This window comes from Homalodisca vitripennis, unplaced genomic scaffold (genome assembly GCF_021130785.1).
Source record: "Homalodisca vitripennis isolate AUS2020 unplaced genomic scaffold, UT_GWSS_2.1 ScUCBcl_72;HRSCAF=923, whole genome shotgun sequence".
NCBI lineage: Eukaryota > Metazoa > Arthropoda > Insecta > Hemiptera > Cicadellidae > Homalodisca > Homalodisca vitripennis.
In genome coordinates, this window is record NW_025776196.1 from 43,604 (window position 1) to 64,993 (window position 21,390).

The 21,390-nt window shown below is 39.6% G+C and overlaps 1 protein-coding gene across 1 annotated transcript; it reads left to right on the top strand.

Moving 5' to 3' along the window:
- Positions 1–329: 329 nt before the first annotated feature.
- On the top strand, positions 330–12,509 carry LOC124370293. Its single transcript, XM_046828582.1, has 3 exons — positions 330–785; positions 11,529–11,685; positions 11,844–12,509. The coding sequence occupies exons 1-3, from the start codon at positions 614–616 to the stop codon at positions 12,403–12,405; spliced, it is 891 nt and encodes a 296-aa protein (XP_046684538.1). The 5' UTR covers positions 330–613; the 3' UTR covers positions 12,406–12,509.
- The last annotated feature ends 8,881 nt before the right edge of the window (positions 12,510–21,390 follow it).

Consider the following 21,390-nt stretch of genomic DNA (forward strand, 5'->3'; position numbering starts at 1 on the left):
TGTAAAGGATTGCAATAACCGTCGAGAAGTAACAAAAAGTATTATGAAATATTCACAAAATAATTCAATATTTCTGTGTTTGTTCCGAAAAAGGATCAATGTGAGCTATTCAATTCATACAATAGCGCTGAAATTGATGGAAAGACCAAGCTACAACATATTTACGAAAGGCATATAATGGAAACAGACATCTCGATTTAGAAAAAAAGAAAAAAACACTTCTTTATTGAGGCGAAATTAGGACCATATGGTCCTTTCTTACATTTAACCTCTTAAAAATGTGTCTAAGGCTACGGCCACACTCACCGTTTTTGTCCCTGCGTCAGAATCGCAACGATAGGAGAATCTCTGTTTAGAATGGAGTTAAATGGGAGCCGGCCACACTGGCCGTCCTGCGACGACGGCAGCGATTCGAACGCAACATGTAGCGTTTTTCGGTCGCTGCGACGAAAACGCAGCTTATGTTATCAAATGAAGGTGGCCACACTCGCCGTTCCTGTCGCAACTTGTCCCTCCCCACTCTTCTTACTTCCTATACCATTTCAGTCACCTCACTCTATTTGTGACCTCTTTGACAAGTGTCTTCTTTGTTGTAATAATTCTATTAGTTAAAATGTTTGACACCGAACTATTTATTAACGAGGTGAGCATCCGTCCTCCACTTTGGGATCTTAAATTAAAGGACTACAGTAACCGTGATTTAAAATCTAAGCTATGGATTGAGGTGGCCAGGATAGTGCTTTCGAACTGGGAGCAGATGACTAATGAGGAAAAAAATAAAGAAGGTGAGTAAAATTTTAGTACTTGAAATAATAATGAATTTATTTTCATAAAAACAAGACCATTTACAAAAAATAAGCAATGACTGAAAAACTAACCTAACCACATTTTCCAGTAATTGTGCAAGTAGAGAGAATATTTAACTGCTTAAAAAAATTTACTCCAGTCTTCCGTGAAAAATCGTAATCGCTCCCTGTAGCGTACAAAATAAAATGTAGGACTGTAAGGTTTTACAGAAATTACTATAATTTTAGCACAACAATTACTAAAACTATCAATGTTATGCACACATTACATGAAACTGAACAGCATTGAATATTATAAATAAAAAATAATATAAATATGATGTGTTCATATCTAAGGGAGTTTCAGTTTATAAAGCAGTAATGTACACTTTTATCAAGCTCATTTACAAAACTTTCCTATATTATTAATGGCATACTTAAGAGTAAGTTATTTAAATCATGTCAAATTGCCAAGGAACGCTTCCAGCGGGGGATGTGAAATAATTGGCGAATCTATCGCGGATTGCTTTTGCAGTCAAAGGGGCGCCGCCAGTGCCCAACACGGGTATGTCTTCTAAAGGACAAGACAGGGTGTCTTCAAACTGAAAACCGTCTCTTAAGCCGTGTCCACACTATGCCGCGGTTGGCTTTTGGCAATGCCGCGTTGGCAAAGCCAATGCAATGTAGACGTGGCCGTTGGCATATGCCGCTGAGCCAATGGTTTGCCAACGAAAATCGCTCTAGTGTCGGTCTCCATCAAAGGAAGCCGGTGAGAGCCGGTAGTGGGGACGAGCCAACCGTTGGCTTCACGCGGCATGCACGTGGTTCAGTTGTGGCTGAGACAGTGCCGAGTACAGTCATGGAGTGGACGAACGATAAAGTGTGTCAACTTATTGAGCTCTACCGTGATAAACCTGTTCTGTGGGACTGTCGCTTGAAAGGGTACAAAGACAGAAACAAGAAACAAGATGCTCTTCAAGAAATAGCAGATGTTTTTGGTGTTGACAAAGCAGTAGTGGAAAAGAAAATTAAAAACCTAGTGTGCCATTTTTTACGTGAAATAAAAAAGGAGAGAGACTCAAGTAAGTCTGGTGCGGGAAATTCTGATGTGTACAAGAGTAAATGGTTTTGCTATAACAACATGCTATTTCTCCAGGATCGAAATACACCTAACGAAACGACGGACACAATCACGCAGGTAAATATATATTGACACAGTAAGTATTAGTAATTATATTTTACGTTCATATCAAACACATATTACATAGTTAGGGCTAATTATTTGTCTTGTTGAAAGGATAATTTTCCAGCCGGGGAAGCGAAGAAGTCTGCAAATTCTTTTCTAGTGGCTTGTGCCTCATCAGTGCTTCTTCTTGAAGTTCGAGGAATGTTGACCAAAGCTTGATTTGAAGGGGATTGTCTCCAATGTCCTGGATTGATCTCACCTGTAGTTGAGCACTCAGAGTCGAATGTTCCCACGGGGTTGTACACTGATTTGGAATTACTTTTCCTCAAGTAGTTGTGCAGATAAAGTACTGCCAACACCACCAGCGTAGCCCATTCTGGTTTTAATAGCATAGGTCTTTGTAGTATGCGGTACACAGAGGATATTATGCCGAATGCATTCTCAGAAACTCTACGTGCTCTACTTAACCGATAGTTGAACACTCTTTCTTTAGAGTCCTTTTTTTGAATACCTGGATATGGTTTCATGATGTGCTTCGATAAAGGAAAAGCATCATCGGCCACAAAAACATACGGTGTTTTATCTGTTCTTCCAGGAAGAGGAGTAGGAGGAGGAAGATGCATTGTGTTGTTCCTCAGACAATCTCTGAATGTTGTGTGACTAAACACACCTCCGTGTGATATTCTTCCTTGACAACCAACACTTGCGTAGATAAAGTTGTAGTGCGCATCTACCACCGCAAATAGAACTATACTGAAAAACCCCTTGTAGTTGAAATATTCTGTGCCACTATGGATAGGTGCTTGCAACTCAATATGCTTCCCATCAAAGGCCCCCACACAGTTTGGGAAATTCCACTTATCATTGAACTCTTTTGAAATAACTTTCCACTCTGCTTCTGTTTTTGGCATCTGAAACAAAATGACAACAATATAGCAATATTCATTATCCAATCATTAATCTTTTCCTTTTTTTTAGGACGAGCATACAAATAAAGATGGAGATACTGCAAACCAATCGCAAACTGTCAACCAGGACCAAGTTGCTGGACCAAGTGGAGAAACGCCTCGAAAACGTGTAAGTTTGCCAAAGGAACAGTCTGATCGGCCAGGCGGAGGCCCACAAAAGAAAAAAAAGACTACAGCTACAGAAGAAGCTCTGTCAATTATGAGAAGTATCCAAGGTCGGCATAAAGGTATGGATCAGTTCAAATCTTTTGGAGAGCAAGTAGGACTGCGTATTAAAGACCTCCCATCATCAAATGCTCAGAAAATTGCAAAACACCTTATTAGTAATATTCTGTTTGAAGCAGAAATGGGCAAGTACGACTATGGCAACCCAATCGGCGGAAGTTACTCACAGCCATTCTACCCAACACCGAACTACGTACAACAACCGATTTCTGTCCCGATGCCACCAGCTTGTCCCAATCCAAACCCATGTAGTGAGCAGCTGTCTTTTCACGGAATCACACACGCAAACTCTCCAGATTCAGTCATAAGCTCCTCGCTATCAACCCATACGGCCAATGACTCTATCGACAATATATTGATGCACCTGTAATAATAATTTTACAAATTTAAATAAAAGAGAATTTTACACCTCATCTCTTCAAAATTCAAATTTGAGTTAAGACTTTTGTTCATTTTTGTTATTGTAATTAACTTAATACTCATTTTAACTAAGTAAATAAGGGTTTCATTTGTAATGGAGAGTGTTTTGTTCGGAACTTGAGACGCATGTCTACCAAATAAAGGTTTTTTCTAATATACAATTTTTTCTTACCTTGATGTAATCCTGTAATACACTGACAATTGCTTCACAAACAGTCGGGATGATGGTTGATATTATTTGCTTTGAAATCTTGAATGTGTAACTTAACGAGTGGTAAGAGTCTCCCGTTGCCAAAAACCGCAGAGTAACTGCAAGGCGTTCATGTGGAGGAATAGCACTTCTGAAGGACGTGTCTCGTTTCTGGATGATACGAGCTATCTTATTTAGAAGATCTTCAAAGTCACTACTTTTCATTCGAAAAAAGTTTTTGAAACCACATCCATATCTGTACTCGAGATTTAATTCGTCTTCATCATCCAATACCAAATCCTTCATCAACTCACTAGTTCCGTATTTTCTTCTACTTTGAAGGCTTGGACGCACCCAAAACCGTCGTTTACGCAATTTTTCGTGATTGATAATTGCAAACGCGCCTAAAGCAACTAGTACATCCTCCTCGTCAGACATTTTGCGACTGAATGCCAACTCACGTGTAGACGACAAGCCAAAATCTAGGTTTGCCGCGTTGGCTTTGCCAACGCGGCATTGCCAAAAGCCAGCCGCGGCATAGTGTGGACACGGCTTTACACGTACAAAGTTGTGTAAAACACATGCGGCTTGAACAACCTCTACAACAAATTCTGAGTCCAAACAAATAGCACCATGAAAAACTCGCCATTTGTTAGCAAGTAAACCGAAAGTGCATTCAACAAATCGACGAGCTCGTGAAAGCCGATAGTTAAACAATATTTTTTGTGTGGTTAGATTTCTTTTAGCATATGGCCTAAGAACATGTTGAGTCATTGAGAAAGCTTCATCTGCTACAATGACGAAAGGCATTGGGGTGTCATCTTCAGAATCAGGCAATCTTTGATCATTTGGTATACTAAGTTTTCCCTTAACTAGCAGATTGTGCAAGGCAGACTGTCTAAAAATATTAGAATCACTATTTTTTCCGTAACTACCAATATCAATTGCAGTAAAACAATAGTTTGAATCAACCAAAGCAAGCAACACAACAGAAAAAAATTGTTTGTAGTTGAAATACTCCGAGCCACTTCCTTGAGGATTCACTATTCGGATATGTTTTCCGTCCAAGGCTCCCATGCAGTTTGGAAAATTTGCACGAGTATTGAAGCCATTGGCAATTTCTTCCCATTCTTCGGTATTTGTTTTTTTTTTTTTTTTTTTTTTTTTTTTTTTTTTTTTTTTTTTTTTTATTATTAGGGCCATAAAACACAAGAGGTTATCAATGGCCTCTAGATTCAAGACAACAGCTCATGTTGTGGCGTTGTCATTTGTTGGTAGTACGTATAAGGTCGTGAGAACATTAAATAAATTAGTTTAAGTCTAAGCAATAACAAAGTATATACTATATACTAAATAACAATGCAACAAACTCAACAATCAATGTTATTGTCAGAGTGGCTGTAAATGGGCCACTATGACAACAATTAAAAACGAAATAATAGGGAAATAGATACTGAATAATTTTATAACAAAACAAGAACATGGTGGAGCATGGCTGTAGGTGGGCCATCCTGATTCTAATAGCTTAGGATCTAGGCAACAAGAGTAATAAATCTATTAAATACTAAATAACAAGCATAAACCTGGGAACAAAACAACGTAGGTATCAAAGTATGGAGGAATAAATAATTAAAATTAAATCTTGCTTACTAGGGAGGATGCTGTTAAAAAGGCGAAGAGCCTCCTCACAACAGTTTCGTCATCACCTAGCACATCCCTTAACGAAGCTGGCAGATTGATAGCTCGACGGCACCTTGAGTAGCAAGGACAGTCGACCAGCACATGCTTCACTGTAATAACAGTGTCGCATGTGGCGCAAATCGGTGGGTCCCCTCGATTCATAAGGAAGCCGTGAGAGAGCAGTGTGTGGCCAAGACGAAGGCGACACAACACCACCTCCTCACGCCGACTCCGGCGATGAGCTGTACCCCAAGGTCTTGTGCAGTCTTTGATGATTCTTAGCTTGTTGTTGTAGACCGCCTGCCATTCGGAACTCCACATAGCTTTTACCTTGGCTTTCACCACAGGAGTGATGTCTGATGCCACCATCCGTAAGGTGAATGGTTGGAGCTCCAAAGCTTCTTTTGCTCCTCTGTCTGCCAGCTCGTTGCCATGGATGCCTACGTGTCCGGGAACCCAGACAAAAATAACAACCACTCCCTCCGACTGTAGCTTGTGTAGTGAGGACCAGATACTTCGAACCAAGATGTTCTTAGAGTACATGTCGCCAATTGCTTGCAGACTACTAAGAGAGTCACTGCAGATTACCAACTTACCAGTTCTAGACCACGTAATGTTCAGGGTCTTCTGTATAGCTGTCAGTTCAGCCGTGTAAACAGAGGAGTCGCTGGGGAGTCGGAAACCGTATCGTCTACCCGCAGTAACAAAAGCGCAACCTGTCCTCGGACCATCCTTTGATCCATCTGTGTATATCACATCGCACGGAGAGAGTTGTTGTAAGATTTGACGGTATTCTTGATGATATATGGTGTCCGGTGTCGTATGTTTTTTAAAGGTGGAGAGGCTCAAGATTATTTCTGGTGGAGTTACGGACCAAGGCGGGACATCGCACTGATGCAACTCCCTGACCTCGTAATCGGTTAGACCTATCTGAGAATTGTATGATATAGCTCTTACACCAATTGGTGCAGGGTGCCTCGGTTTAGTAATGAACTGATCGTGTAGTGAATTGTTTAGGACCCAGTCGTAGGCGGGATTTTGAGGTTTGGACATGAGTGTGTGGACGTAATTCAATGAAAGTTGAACTCTTCTATGACTAAGCGGAGGCTCTCCTGTTTCGGCATATATACTAATCACAGGGCTAGATCGCAATGCTCCCGTGGCCAGTCTTAGAGAAGAGTTGTGGATTGAGTCTAGCATCTTGAGTGCATTAGGTCTCGCTGATCCATAAACCTGACATCCATAGTCCAAGCAGGAGCGTATAAAGGCTTTATAGAACCTGAGCATGCAGGTCCTGTCTGCCCCCCAATTCGTCCCACTCAGAGCTCTGATAAGGTTTAGCCGCTTAAGGCATTTAGACTTAAGATTTTTAAGGTGTGAAATCCAGGTAAGGCGGCGATCGAAGGTTAGGCCTAAGAATTTAATTTCTTCACAAGGCGTTATTCTCTGACCCTTTAAAAAAAGTGTTGGTTCATCGACAGAGCGCAACCTAGAGAACACCATGCACCTCGTTTTTGGCAGAGAAAAGGTGAAACCAGTTCTACCGCACCACTTAACAAGGCGATTAATAGTGAGCTGAAGAGCACGCTCCGTTGTAGAAAGCCTTTTTTGCAGTAACAAAGATGGCGAAGTCGTCAACGAAGAGAGAACAATGTACCGGAGGGGCGACACAAGAGGCGATATCATTGATGGCAATAGCGAACAGAGTACAGCTCAGGACGCTTCCTTGCGGAATTCCATTCTCTTGAATGAAAGGGTCAGAAAGAGTTTTTCCTAGCCTCACTTGAATAGATCTATCCATCATAAAACCGTTAATGAACGCCAGCATGTGGTTTCCAATTCCCCAAGATACCAGTGTATTTATGATACCTCTTCTCCAAGCAGTGTCATATGCTTTCATTAAGTCAAAGAAAACGGCAGTCATTTGCCTTCTTTGGATGAAAGCATTCAGTATGGCCGTTTCCATTGTTATCAAATGGTCAGTAGACGATCTCCCCTGACGAAAGCCACACTGTGGGGCAGATAGGAGATTATTTTTCTCCAAAAACCAGACGAGTCTCCGATTGACCATGCGTTCGAGGGTCTTGCAAAGACTGCTCGTTAGTGAGATAGGTCGATAGCTCCCAGGAGAAGTGCTATCCTGGCCCATTTTGTGCAATGCGATAACATGTGATCGACGCCAAGACACAGGGAATTTGTTTTCTATAAATATTCTATTGTACAGAAGGAGTAAATCATGTTTAATACCAGCTGGTAGGTTTCGCAGCATTGCATAATGTATGCTATCGGGACCTGGAGCGGAGTTGGAGGTGGCCTTTAGTGAAGAGTTTAGTTCGTGGAGAGTGAAAGGATGATTGAGAGGAGAGTCGTCGTGTAAATTCAGATTAAGGGGGAGCGATTCTTGTATGGCTTTGAAATTTTTAAACTCGCGGTCGTAGGACGATGTTTTGGAGATTCCCGCAAAGTAGGAGGCAAACCTATTTGCGATCGCCTTGGGCTCGGTAACAAAATCATTTCCATGTTTTAAACCTAAGATGGGGGGTGGGGAGTGATTATTGCACACAGAGCGCAGTTTTCTCCAAACGTCTGACACAGGAGTAGTTCGAGTAATGTGGTCGGTAAAGTTTAGCCAAGATTGGCGCCGACTCAGTCTGAATACTTGTCGAGCCTTCGCTCTTGATCTCCTGAACCGCTCAAGATTTGGCTCAGTCGGAAATTTATTAAATATTTTTAAACATTTTCTTCGGTCTTTTAGGGCTTTTGAGCATTCATCGGACCACCACGGCACATTGTGCCTCTTTGGTTTCCCCGAAGTTTTGGGAATGCTCTTTTCGGCCGCTAAAACCAGTGATGATGTGAATAACGATGTTGCTGCGTTTATATCAGTGTTTTGAATGTTTTCGGTTTGAGAACTTATGCTCTTTTTGAATTCATCCCAATTGGCTTTGTTAATTATCCATCTCGGAGTCTTGGTCAACGGCTGGGTAAGGGATTCAATAGCCACAGCAATCGGGGCATGGTCGCTTCCCGACAGGTCGGATAGGACAGACCAATGGACTCTGGTGGATAAGGCAGGACTACAGATCGACAAGTCAATAGCAGACCACGCGCCAGTTCTGGGGCACATATAGGTGGCCGACCCATCGTTGAGGATCACAAGTTGTAATCCGTCGCACAACCCGGCAACCATGTTACCTCGCTGACCGCAATGGCCGGAACCCCAAGAAAGGTGATGAGCGTTGAAGTCGCCAACAATCAGAAAGGGAACTGGAAGCTGAGCAATGAGATCACTCAGATCATCGCGAGCCACAACCAGAGGGGCTGGTGGTAGATACAGGGAGCATATAGTTACTGTAATAGGGAGTGATACTGTTACTGCAATTGCTTGGAGATTGGTATTGAGGTTTATCTCTCTGGCATTTAAGGAGGGATCAGTTAGTATCGCAACACCTCCACAAGCAATGGCTTGGTAGTAGTCGCGACGAAAAGTGTTGTAGTCCTTTTGATTAAAATGTATGTGTGGAGCTAATTTGGTTTCTTGTAGGCATATTACTTTGGGCCTTTTCGTGTTTATAAGGATCTTTAGGTCTTCTAGGTGACTTCTCAAACCGTTAATATTCCATTGTAGCAACATGATTTGTTTTTATATTCAATCGTATTTTTATTTATAAGTAATTATTTTCTTTTTATGGTTTGCAGTTGGGCGGAAGGTTCCCTGAACTGTCTGGAACTCCGACTGCAACTGCAAAGGGTCATCGATCATATCTTCGTCAGGAATTGACTGTAGAGAGGATTTAGATGAGGGTGAATTTCTTACCGGCACCTTCGTCCTATTGTCTACTTTTTTCTGAATCGACGCTTTGAGCTTGGACGAAATCTGTCTTTTTTCTTCCAAGGATAACTGTGGTTTTATGTTCTGTTGCGATCTGTCTTTGGAATGTGATGCGACTGCTGAATATGTTTGGGGCTGATTCTGCTTGGAGCCGGTTGTAAGGGCCTTTTGAGTAGATATTGTTGGCGACGATAAAGAATGCCCTCCTCCAACGGCAGCAAGCTGTTGCACAAGAGTGGCAACCTGCTCGGTTAGAGTTCGGAGCATACCCTCCAAAACTGAGCAGGATGAACATTGGGTAGGATGGACCGGGGCAGCAGCGGCTTCAGAGTAGGATACTCCCTTTTTGGGAGTAGGGGCAACCCTTCTCCTATACTCCCTGCGAGCCTCGTTGAAGGAAAGTTTATCGAGGGTCACTATCTTAAGAATTTCTTTTTCCTCTAAATATACTTTGCATTCTCTAGAGGATGATAGGTGTTTCCCTTTGCAGTTTACACACTGGATGTCGTTTTTACAGCCTTCCTCGTTATGGCCCTCTGTGGCGCAACGAGAGCAAGTTTCTGAATTGGTGCACACCTTGCTAGAATGCCCAAACCTTTGGCACCTAAAGCACCTCTGAGGGTTTTTAAAATAAGGTCTTACTGCCAAGGACAGGTATCCGGCCTTTATAGTAGACGGGGGCTGAGGCATAGCAAAAGTCAATATCAATCCAGCTGTGGGAACTTTTTGACCGTTCTCAGTCCTAAATATCCTAACCACGTCCGTTACCATCGAATAATGCAACTCTTCTCTGAGCTCATCTTCACTGCAATCGATGAGATCACGGCTAAAAACAATTCCCTTAGAGGAGTTTAGAGAAGGATGTGGTTTGACATTGATCTCGACCTGGTCAAAGAAACGTTGCATTTGCAGGAGCTTCTTGGCTTGACCGCAATTCGCAGCCTCCACCAAAATTGTTCCGTTTCTCAACTTTCTGATTGACTTTGGTTGTCCTGCTGTGTTGACAAGGGCCTTATTTATAATGAAGGGACTGATCTTGCTCAAAGACTTGCCTTCTTCCTTGTGGCTTATTATTAGGAATAATGGTGTGGGGATGGCATTGTCAAGTTCTTCACTGTGAGGTTCTTCTGTTTTCCGTTGCTTGGTTTCAACTTCTGTCGACGTTTCGTCAGAATCGCTAGCGTGACCGCGCTTTCTGTCCGGATCGTAAAGGTCTCTTTCTACAACTCTAGTTTGCCCTGCGGGGGGGTTTGATGTAGCCATAAAGTTGTATACCAGCGCATCGTGTTGAGTAGTGCGGGCCGATTGACCGGGAACGGGCATGCCCTCGGGCGTCTCTCAAACCGTAGCTTGTGGGACAACCCTACCCCAGTTCCCTGGGGCCCGGTTTTTTATCGTTTACCAAGCTGGGTATACGCGCACAACTTGGACTCGCACGTGGCAGCAGGGGCTCCGACACCCCTGCCTACTGAACACTTCCTGACCAAGGACATCGAAGTGGCTGGCTTCTGAACCAGTACATGACTTACGCCTCGGCAGAGACTAGCTCACATCAGCTCTTACCGACGCCAGATTGGGCTACCAGCGCCGGCTTAAGCACTCCCAGCGGGCCATGTACTGGAACGGTCGAACAAGACGGGAAGATATAGGGATGAAGAAGAGGAACAGACTACTGGAAATGTCCAGTGTCAGAAGTAGAAGAGGGTGGCCAAGGTATGCCAGAATAAGAAATAAGAAGAATAAGAAGAATAAGAGAATAAGAATAAGAGAATGCCACAAGTAAGTAGAAGTAATGACATACTCAGCTCGGGTAACCCCGTGGTCGCCGTCCACGTACTCATAACAGTTATGAGCCCCTGGGGGACTTCGGTATTTGGCAGTTTCATAAACTTTTCTTTCATAGTAGCCCATAAAACCGTGCAAGTTTCTCTGATGAGTTTACTTATAGTCGATCTACCAATTCGGTATTCAAACGCGAGAGATCTGAACGTGTTTCCTGTAGCAATAAACCTGAAAAAAATAACAAAATCTGTAGATATATATTTTATCTCACAGTAATAAGACACTGTGTTAGTTGTTCAAGTTTATTATTGGGGACTTGAACATAAAACCCAACCCCCCCCCCCCACCTGAAACGAAACAAATCTAACTTTTTGGACTTTTCTGGTTGGTTAATGTAATTTACATTACTAACATGTATCCTTGATAAAGTATATAATTGCATAAACTGTCTTTATTACAGTAAAGGAATTGCAAAAAAAATGGAGATCACTACGAGATTGTTTTGCGAGGGAGATGAAAAACTTGAAATTACCTAGTGGCAGTAGCCAAAAGAAGAAGAAAAAGTATGTGTACTTCGATCAACTGCTGTTCCTCACTGCGAACAACACTGACAGGAGGTAAGAATTAATAAGAAAATATTAGCAAATCTGTTAACCTAACCTAACCTAACCTTTTTCAACTTGTTTTTTTTAACAGGTTTAACTTGTTGTAGGTAAAAAATTTGAGAGTTTAACTTTTATCCTGAACTCAATGGTGAAGAGCTATTTTCTTGCAGGACAACCACCAATGTTCCTGATGAGCAACCCGACATTGGAAACGAAAATGCGGCTACTGAAGAAAACAACGAAGATTTGACTGAGGTAGTTGCTTCAGAACCAGCAACACCTAACCAAGTAGCGCCCAACCAAGCAGCGCCTAACCGTATCAACAAAAAATATCGACAGACTCCCTTTGAAATGGCCGTACTTAAACATTTGACAAATGCAAGCAAGCCAACGGATGAAGAAGAAGAAGCTGATAAGCACTTTCTACTATCCTTTTTGCCTATGTTAAAAAACCTTCCTGTTGACAAAAAATTGTGGGTTCGGATGAAATTTACGGAAGTTATGCAGCAAGCCTTGGCAGTAGAACGCTATAACCCTCCCCCTGCATTTTTTGCCCACTCAAGTCACCAGTGGCAGCAGCTACCAAACGTCCCTAATCATCCCCAATATAACTACCCTAATTGGACGGATGCTTCTCCAAGAGAGCGCCAGGCTAACATTCAGTCCCCTACACCCTCTGAATCGCTTAGTAACAATAATTCGGATGTGTTTAGTGTTTTTGAAGAATTGTAATTGGACTGGACACCTTCATTGCAAAAGTGTTAATTATTTTTACTGCATTATTTAAATGTAAGATTACATAACCTCTTGCATTACAAATATTACTTGTTTGATTTGATATTTTGCTATCTCATTTACCTACAACAACAAATACAATTATAATCTATTACAAATAACTATTAAAGTAATGGATTTAAAATTATAATAACATGAAATTTGTTCTGAGGTTAAGTGGTAGAGACGACTGAACTTCGCCTCCTTAAATTTTCCTTTTCCATTTCAATATAAAGTAGGAACGTGGAATAATTGATAACGTTGAAGCATTTAATATATTTTGTCAAATGTTATTATAATATCAGAGTAATTGTCACATTTTGTTACGTACCTCAAAGTTACAGCTAAGCGTTCCTCTGCTGGTATACTCAGACGTAGTCTGGTGTCTTGTTTTGACAGATCATCTCTCACTAGAGCTAATAGTTCATCAAACGATGTGGCACTCATTCGAAAATAAGAGAAGAACTTTTCATTATCATTACGCAAAAAACTCATTAATGTATAAAACTGGCCTTGGCTCAAACGCACTGTGTTCATTGGATGAATACCAAATCTTCTCTTTCTTTTCTTTTTCAAATAAGATCTAACAGCTAACACTAGTAATAAGTCTGCTTCACTTAGAGAAGACATCTTTGCCACTGAGATCTGCGTTTTTGACGGCGAGTGTGGCCCATGTCTGCGATTCTGACGCAACGTCATCGTCGCATGCGATTCTGACGCAGCGACAAAAACGGTGAGTGTGGCCGTAGCCTTAACCCTCCGAGCGTCGGCCGACTTGTTTTAAGTCGACGGCACCTTTCTCTAAACGTCGCCGTCTTATTTTAAGTCGACGGGCACTTGCCGATCAAATTAATTGCACCCGCGCTATTATTGGCGTAATATTGTTCTAAATTACATATAACGAAAGCCCGTGAGTTGTTTTTTACATTTAGTGGTCTTTGTATACCTCTTGGTCTGTACCAGATGCTAGTGTACGTGGTTATACCAGCTGTTATTTCGGGCGGGACGCGGCTCGCGTGATTCTTCAGTGTGTTGTTGTTTTGCACACCGATGAGTGATTGAGCATTTTGCGAATAGTATTTTGTGTTGTGAATAGTTTTCTCTTTATTTGTGTGAGTTTAGTGTACTAACTGTAAACAATGGGTGACCCGTGCAGATCAAGTGACATTAGAGAAATCTTATCATTGACCGATGTAAGTGAATTTGATCAATTGAATCAGTGTTTTTTTAAAAGGGCGGATTTTCTAGAAACCATTTTTTTCGGAGAACTACAAAAAACTGTTTATACACGAGACATTTTATATCCATTATTTTTGTTATATACTTTAAAAAGATGTATGCAAGAGTAACTTGTTAGTGCACTTACACTTTTTTTAACATTTTTTGTTAACTAATAAAAAATTTATGAATTTTCAAAAAAATACGCCTTTTAAAAAAATCCAAAATTTTCTAGAAGGAAAATAAATTAAAAACATTTTTAAATCACATGTATGTAATTGAAAATAATGTTTTGATATGTCATAAATTAATATAATACATGAATATGAATTATTGATCTAAGCTAGCCATCAGTAAGCATCAAATCCAAGCTTTTTTATTCCGTTTCTTCCTCAAAGTCACTATCGGGGAGATCTTCACAAGCAGTGGTTGGCCAGGAGTACAACTCGGTATAGAACTCATTAAATTCTTCAGGAATATATTCGCTTAATTTTTTTAATATCTTCCACTTTCGCTTTTTTGAAGTGTAACCTGGCCACTTGGATAAGCCAAGTTATTCACCTGTGGTACAGCACCAGTATGTTTGGCCATAAAAAAGGTGTGACAGACCAAACCATTTATATTTGGTGAATCCCTTGATGTAGCCTTTTTTGTCAAGCTCGTATACAAAATGAAATAGGTTACTAATAGAAAAGTGAACCTTTCTTTCTTTTGGAGTATTTTTACCCTTAGTTTCTGCAGAAATGCAAGCGCGTTTATAATGATTAGTGCTCCAAGATTTAAAATCAAAGAATTCAGTTGCATCTGATATTTCTTTTACAGTAAACTTTTCAGAGTTGGAGCTGCTAATAATAAGTTCCGTGAGTTGGTGGAATAATGTAAAGCCGGTCATGTGTTTTTATAAACTCTAGAGATAATACCAAATCTCTATCGCAGGAGAGGGAAACTATGCCCTCTTATTGGGAAGAACTGTTCGACTTTATGAAACCTGCCACTGTCAGTCAAATATAAACAGAAACGTGATAGGGTTTGACTTTTGTTTTGTCCACTAAAGTTGTCACAAAACAACCGAAGTGTAGTATACTTAGGTGGAAACTGAGCTTAAAAAATCATTTTAAAAAAGTAGTGACTTCATTGGGCCCCTTTCCTTCCTTGACCTTCATGGTACAAATATATGTGACTTTTTCCTTCCTTAAGGTCGTTTACAGAAAACACATTGATTGACAGCTGTCTCATGTAATAAAATTGATGAACTGGAATTTTCGGTAAACTTATGGTCTTCATATAGTCAAAGGCTAATGCTAAAACATGCTCCTCTTTTGAACCATCTTCTGACATTTCATGTTTTAGAGCTTTGTAAAATGTATTACTCATGCGCTTATGAACATCTAACGCAGCCTGTGCTGCCCTTTTTAGCTACATCATTAAGATGTGGGGATTTTATTTTCAGATTTAGTTCTTCACACTTACAGCAAGTGTCCACTTGTGGGCGGCCGAAGCGAAAGTTAAAATTTTTTTGGAAATGGTTCCAGTAAAAGGAATTGCTCACTTTTACATCAGGATTTTTTTTCACAAAACAGCTGCCACATTGCTTTTATATTTAAATTGGCATCGAGGTAATAAATTTTCTTCCCTGAGTAATGAGGTTGCTTTAGTGAAAATGATCGTATGTGATTACTTACTAGATCATGAACGTTTTGAGAAATACTGAGAAGTAATACCTTTTCCTCTTTTATCTTCAGGAGTTTTTCTAATAATCTTAAGATTTCTGGAAAAATTTTCCTTACTTGCAAGTAAACTCAGGATGCTTTGGTGAACTTCATTTCCCTGTGATTAATGTTTGATCGTCCCATTAAACGAGCTTGTTTGATCTTATGTTTGTATTCGGATTAGTTACTTTCTTTCCTTTTTCTGGGACTCGGAATAATAGGATCATCCATGGCAAAACTATTTAATATACAGCAAACAATGCGAACAAACACTACTACCTCTTTACAGTAACTTACTGTGGCAAATAGAGGTTAGGTTTGTTGCAACAAAAACAAACCAACCAACTGTTTTGCTACAGCCACAGAAGGAATATCTTTTTTAAAAGGGCTTGATTTGAAGCAAATCCGCCCATTTAATAAAAACCATGATTTAACAGCTGGCTTTACTTGTATAAGGAGATGTCATACTGGCGCCCTTTTAAAAGAAAACTGATAAACCTATCTTCAAAGAACACAAAACATTAAAAAAGTGAATTTGGCAAAAAATGTCGAATCCGCCCTTTTAAAAAACACTGATTCAATTCTGAAGTTGAGGCAGTCCCTACTACATCCATAGACGAAAATAACCTAGACGATGATCAAATATCCCTAGGAGATGTATCGGAAGGTAATTCAGATATAGATAATGACCTATGTGACTATTCATCTGGCTCAGATGACGATTATGAGCCAAATGCATCAGATTTGGATTCTAGTAATGAGGAAAGCGAAAGGCCTAGGTCCGGCTCTAGCCCAGCTGGGAACGAATCCGACAATGATTATCGTCCTGAGATCCCAGTTCATCCTGCACCTCCTGGGCCAGTGTGGGTTCGAGTATACCCAGGTTCTGAAAACCCAGTCGATCTGCCATCAAAATTTCGTGTGAGGAATCCGGGGATCAAAAACTGTCCTCCAAGAAATAGTTCACCTTTGGCATACTTCTCTTTATTTTTTACCCAAGCAATCTGGTTTTTGCTATGTAATGAAACTAATTTGTATGCTTCAAAAAAATTGGATGAAAAAAGAACTGGAGGTAAAATGAAACCAACATCTAGATGCAAGCGATGGGTTGATGTTTCAATAGCTGAGATGAAGCGGTTCATTGCCATAGTTATTAATATGGGAATGATCCGGAAACAAAATGTAAAAGATTATTGGGCAACCCTTAGCAACCAATACATTCCCTGGTTTGGACAGACAATGTCTTACAATCGTTTTTGTCTCATTTCGTCATTTCTCCATCTGACTTCGGCAAACACTCTAAAAAAGGGAGAACCAGGGTACGACCCCTGGGTCAAGGTTCGAGAGTTCATGGACTCAATTAATCATGCCTTCAAAACATATTTTGTTCCCTATCAAAACCTATCGATAGATGAAAGTATGATAGGTATGAAAAATCGATCGGTATTCATACAGTACATGCCAAATAAAAGTCACGCCAGATTTGGGATTAAAAAATTTGAAATATGTGACAGTGAGACTGGATATATCTTGCACACGGCATTATATAGTGGTAAAGACTTTCTCCAAGACGGCAATGATCCATTTACTCAGAAAGTTATAATGGAATTAATGACACAAACAAGGCTTCTAAACAAATTTTACCACCTCTTCACAGACAATTTTTATACAAAGCTTCCACTCGCTGAATCCTTGTTTGAGAAGGACACTTACCTTACTGGAACTGTGAATAAGAGGACCAAAGATTTGTCAAAGAGTGTCTTGTCAACTAAATTAGGTGAACAACAGAGTGTTTATTTTAGAAGAGGGCCTGTGTTAGCAGTAGGGTACAAACAAAAAATAACCCGAAAACCAGTATACCTTTTGTCAACAGCTTGTCATGCCCAAGATCTACGAGTTCAAAGCAAAAAAAGTCACCATGAGGCTGTAAAGCCATACATGATACAGCAATATAATTTATACATGGGTGGAGTGGACATGAAAGATAAATCCATCTATCACATATCATGCTCGCGGACCACCACTCGCTATTGGAAAAAAATTTTTTATAATCTCCTTGACATGGCAATTTTCGACTCCTTCATCTTATATTCAAAAAATACAGACAAGCCTATGCCCAGAAGAAAATTTGTGATGGTTCTAATTGATGAACTCACAAGAACAGCACCAGAAGAAGTAGCCCCTCAGCCTGCTCCAACATCAGTAGAACATGCACTGGCACACCTACCAGGGAACAATCAAAGGGTATGTCCTGTTTGTAAAAAACGCAGCTATTGGTGGTGTGAAGCATGCAATTGTGGGGTTCATCCCAAGTGCTTCAGCAAAATGAAGCACTTCAGAAGGTCCCTTACAGGGATAAAAAGGCAGCACCCAGATGGACAAGACGACAATGAATAAAACTGTGAACAGTTTTTTTGTATATAATGTAAATAATAAGTGTTTTTTTCGTGTGTGTGTGTGTGTGTGTGTGTGTGTTATAGTTTTGTGTTGTAAAAAACTCGTTTCTTCATCTAATCTACAAACTACTTCAAAAAAGGTAAATAACAAAAGCATTTAACTGCATGAAAATAATTTTTATTGTTGTGCTACTTAGCAACACCAAATAGGCAAAAATTCAAATTTGTGCATATCCATGTAAGTTTGTATAACATTATGAATACAGGGTGGAAAAAAAGTATGGAAACGCTTTCACTAATTTTTTATGGCTTCACTTATACAAATTAAATTTTGTACATCACCACTTGTATTAAGAACCTAGTTTTTGAGACCAGTGGGGACATTTTATCTTTTCAGGGGGACGGCCCGTGAGGAGTCGGACGAAAATCTTAAATGTAAGCATAGGCCAAGTTTGGTATCAAATTAAAGGTCTAGTAAAGAGAATCTCATTACCACAAACCGCACTTAAAAAGGTTGACCCTATCCAGAGTACGGGCCGTTTGAATTTCATAAGTAACGTTTGATTAATTATTATTTCTCCGCAATTTCACAGTCTCAAGTAAACTGTTCTGACTGAAAATGATACTTTATGGAACACAATTATCCAAAAGAATTTAATTAAAAATTATCTATGTTTACAAAAAATAAACATACCTTTTAAATGAGGTGCTCAAACTGCTCTCCGAACACTTGTTGGCAATGAGCTAGTCTATTATAAAAACCTACTGCAGTCACATTTTGAAGCATCTCGGGTGTAATTCTTCTTGCTTCTTCTAATAAACGATTTGTCAGCTCCTCAATGTTGGCTGGTTTAGTTTTATACACATTATCTTTTAAGAAACCCCACAAAAATAAATCTAGTGGATTAAGATCCGGTGACCTAGCCGGCCACTCAACGGTACCCCTGCGACCAATCCAACGGTTAGGAAACACTTCATCTAACAGATTGCGCACCCGCAAATAGTAATGGGGTGGTGCTCCATCTTGCTGAAACCATACTGCATTAAAATTTGCCCCAAGAAGAGCACGCACTGCTGGCAAAATGTTATTTGTCAACATATTGAAATAAATTTTGCCTGTTAGATTTCCATCTATCACAAACGGTCCTACAATGTTATTGTTTATTATTCCAGCCCACATATTCACTTTCTGAGGCCTTTGTGTGTGGCCTTCTATCATCTAGTGTGGATTATGGTCGGCCCAGTAACGGCAATTATGCCTATTAACTTGTCCATTAACAAAGAATGTAGCTTCATCTGAAAACAATATCGAACTTAAAAAAATTTGAATTTCGTTACACTTTCTCATCATTATTTCGCAAAATTCAGTCCTTCGATCAAAATCATCCTCTGCAAGTTCTTTGGTTAGGGTTACTTTAAAAGGGTGATACTTGTTTTTGTGTAAAACATTCAACACTGAGGTATGGCTCATATCAAGATCTTCTGCAGCCACTCTGGCCGAGGTGCTGGGATTTTCAACAAATGTTTGGAGTACATCCAAAGATTTTTGTTCATTTGTTGCCGATATAGGCCTGCCACTTCTTTCGCGATTTTTGACTGTTCTAGTTTCTTCAAATCTTTTTACTGTCTTAAACACTGTTGACTTACTAATTGGGAGTCTATCAAGAAAAGTGTCATTAAACAAATGCGCTGTTTCTTCATAGGGACGAACTAGATATCCATACCCACGCATCATAAGCAGCGTGATTCTCTCAAACTCACTAAGTGACATTGCTTTTAAAACTAGTAGAATAAAATGTAAACACTTAAGTAAAAAATTTATAACTATCGCAGTACCTTCTAGTGAAGTCTTTCAACTTTATCTTACGTGGACGAAATTATAACGTAGACTAAAAACCAAGCTGATATTAAAAATACAAAACTGTGGAGTTTTGCTGTGACAGTACTGTTTGTATTGCCTAAACCAGTTTATGTTTGCCTGAGATAAAAGGGCTGGAGGGACTGGACCTTGACCTCATGTTGATAAGGAGTTACGGTGGTATTATTGAATACTCTCAGTTTTCAAGACAAGACAGGAAAACCCCTATTTACTGTTATCCAACAAATTTAGAGGTAAAAAAAATAATTTTTTGTAAATAACCGACATAAAATATACTACTGAATTTCAATTAGTTACTTCACAAGACAAAATTACAAAATTTCTTTGTCATGAAATTCATACGGCCCGTACTCTGGATAGGGTCAACCTTTTTAAGTGCGGTTTGCGGTAATGAGTTTCTCTTTACTAGACCTTTAATTTGATACCAAACTTGGCCTATGCTTACATTTAAGATTTTCGTCCAACTCCTCACGGGCCGTCCCCCTGAAAAGATAAAATGGCCCCACTGGTCTCAAAAACTAGGTTCTTAATACAAGTGGTGATGTACAAAATTTAATTTGTATAAGTGAAGCCATACAAAATTAGTGAAAGCGTTTCCATACTTTTTTTCCACCCTGTATATTCACAGAACCCTATAACCCTGTATATTTATGTGTTCATGACTAAATTTGGTATAATTTGCCTATTATGAAATTGTTCTAGAGGTAATATAACAATAACATGTGGATACTTTTATTATATTATAAAAATATTTTCTAAAATATTTTTTCCCTTTCATAGGCTGTTGCAAAAAAAAATTTTTTTTTAATTTTAATTTTTATATAATCATATTCTGTAAGTCTTTACGAGAAAAATGATGTATAATACTCTATATTTAAACCATTCTTAAGATTTTTTATGAATTATGCAAAAAAAGACTGCAAAACCTATAAAAAAGGTGGACGTTTAGGGAAATATGATGGACGCTCGGAGGGTTAACAATGCAAGTAAAGGCTAATTAACTATAACACTCAAACCTTCCTTGTGAGAAAGGAATCAGACAAAGATTCTATAAACGATAAAGTTATCGTAACTTATGATCTACAAGCTGTCCTTCCCTGTCCGAAAGGAGAAGTATCACTAATGTACTATAAATCAAAATTGAACCTTTTCAACCTTAATGTATGTGAACTGAAACAAGATTCAGTGTTTTGCTTTACATGGCACGAAGGTGAAGGAGGAAGGGGATCGTGTGAGATAGCTACGTGCATTTACAATTACATGCGTAAAAAGGTTGAACATATAAAGGATGAGATATAATTCGTATTCTACTCAGATAACTGCAGTGGCCAGCAAAAAAATAAGTACGTTTTCTCCATGTACTTGTACTGTTGAAAATTTGCCTATCAAGTCGATTGCTCATAACTTCTTGATCAAAGGTCACAGTCAAAACACAGATAACTGCAGTGGCCAGCAAAAAAATAAGTACGTTTTCTCCATGTACTTGTACTGTTGAAAATTTGCCTATCAAGTCGATTGCTCATAACTTCTTGATCAAAGGTCACAGTCAAAACACAGATAACTGCAGTGGCCAGCAAAAAAATAAGTACGTTTTCTCCATGTACTTGTACTGTCGAACATTTTCCTATCAAGTCGATTGCTCACAACTTCTTGATCAAAGGTCACAGTCAAAATGAAGGTGACAATGTACATTCTATGAACAAGTAAAACGATTTCTTAAGTCAGGCCGAATTTATCATCC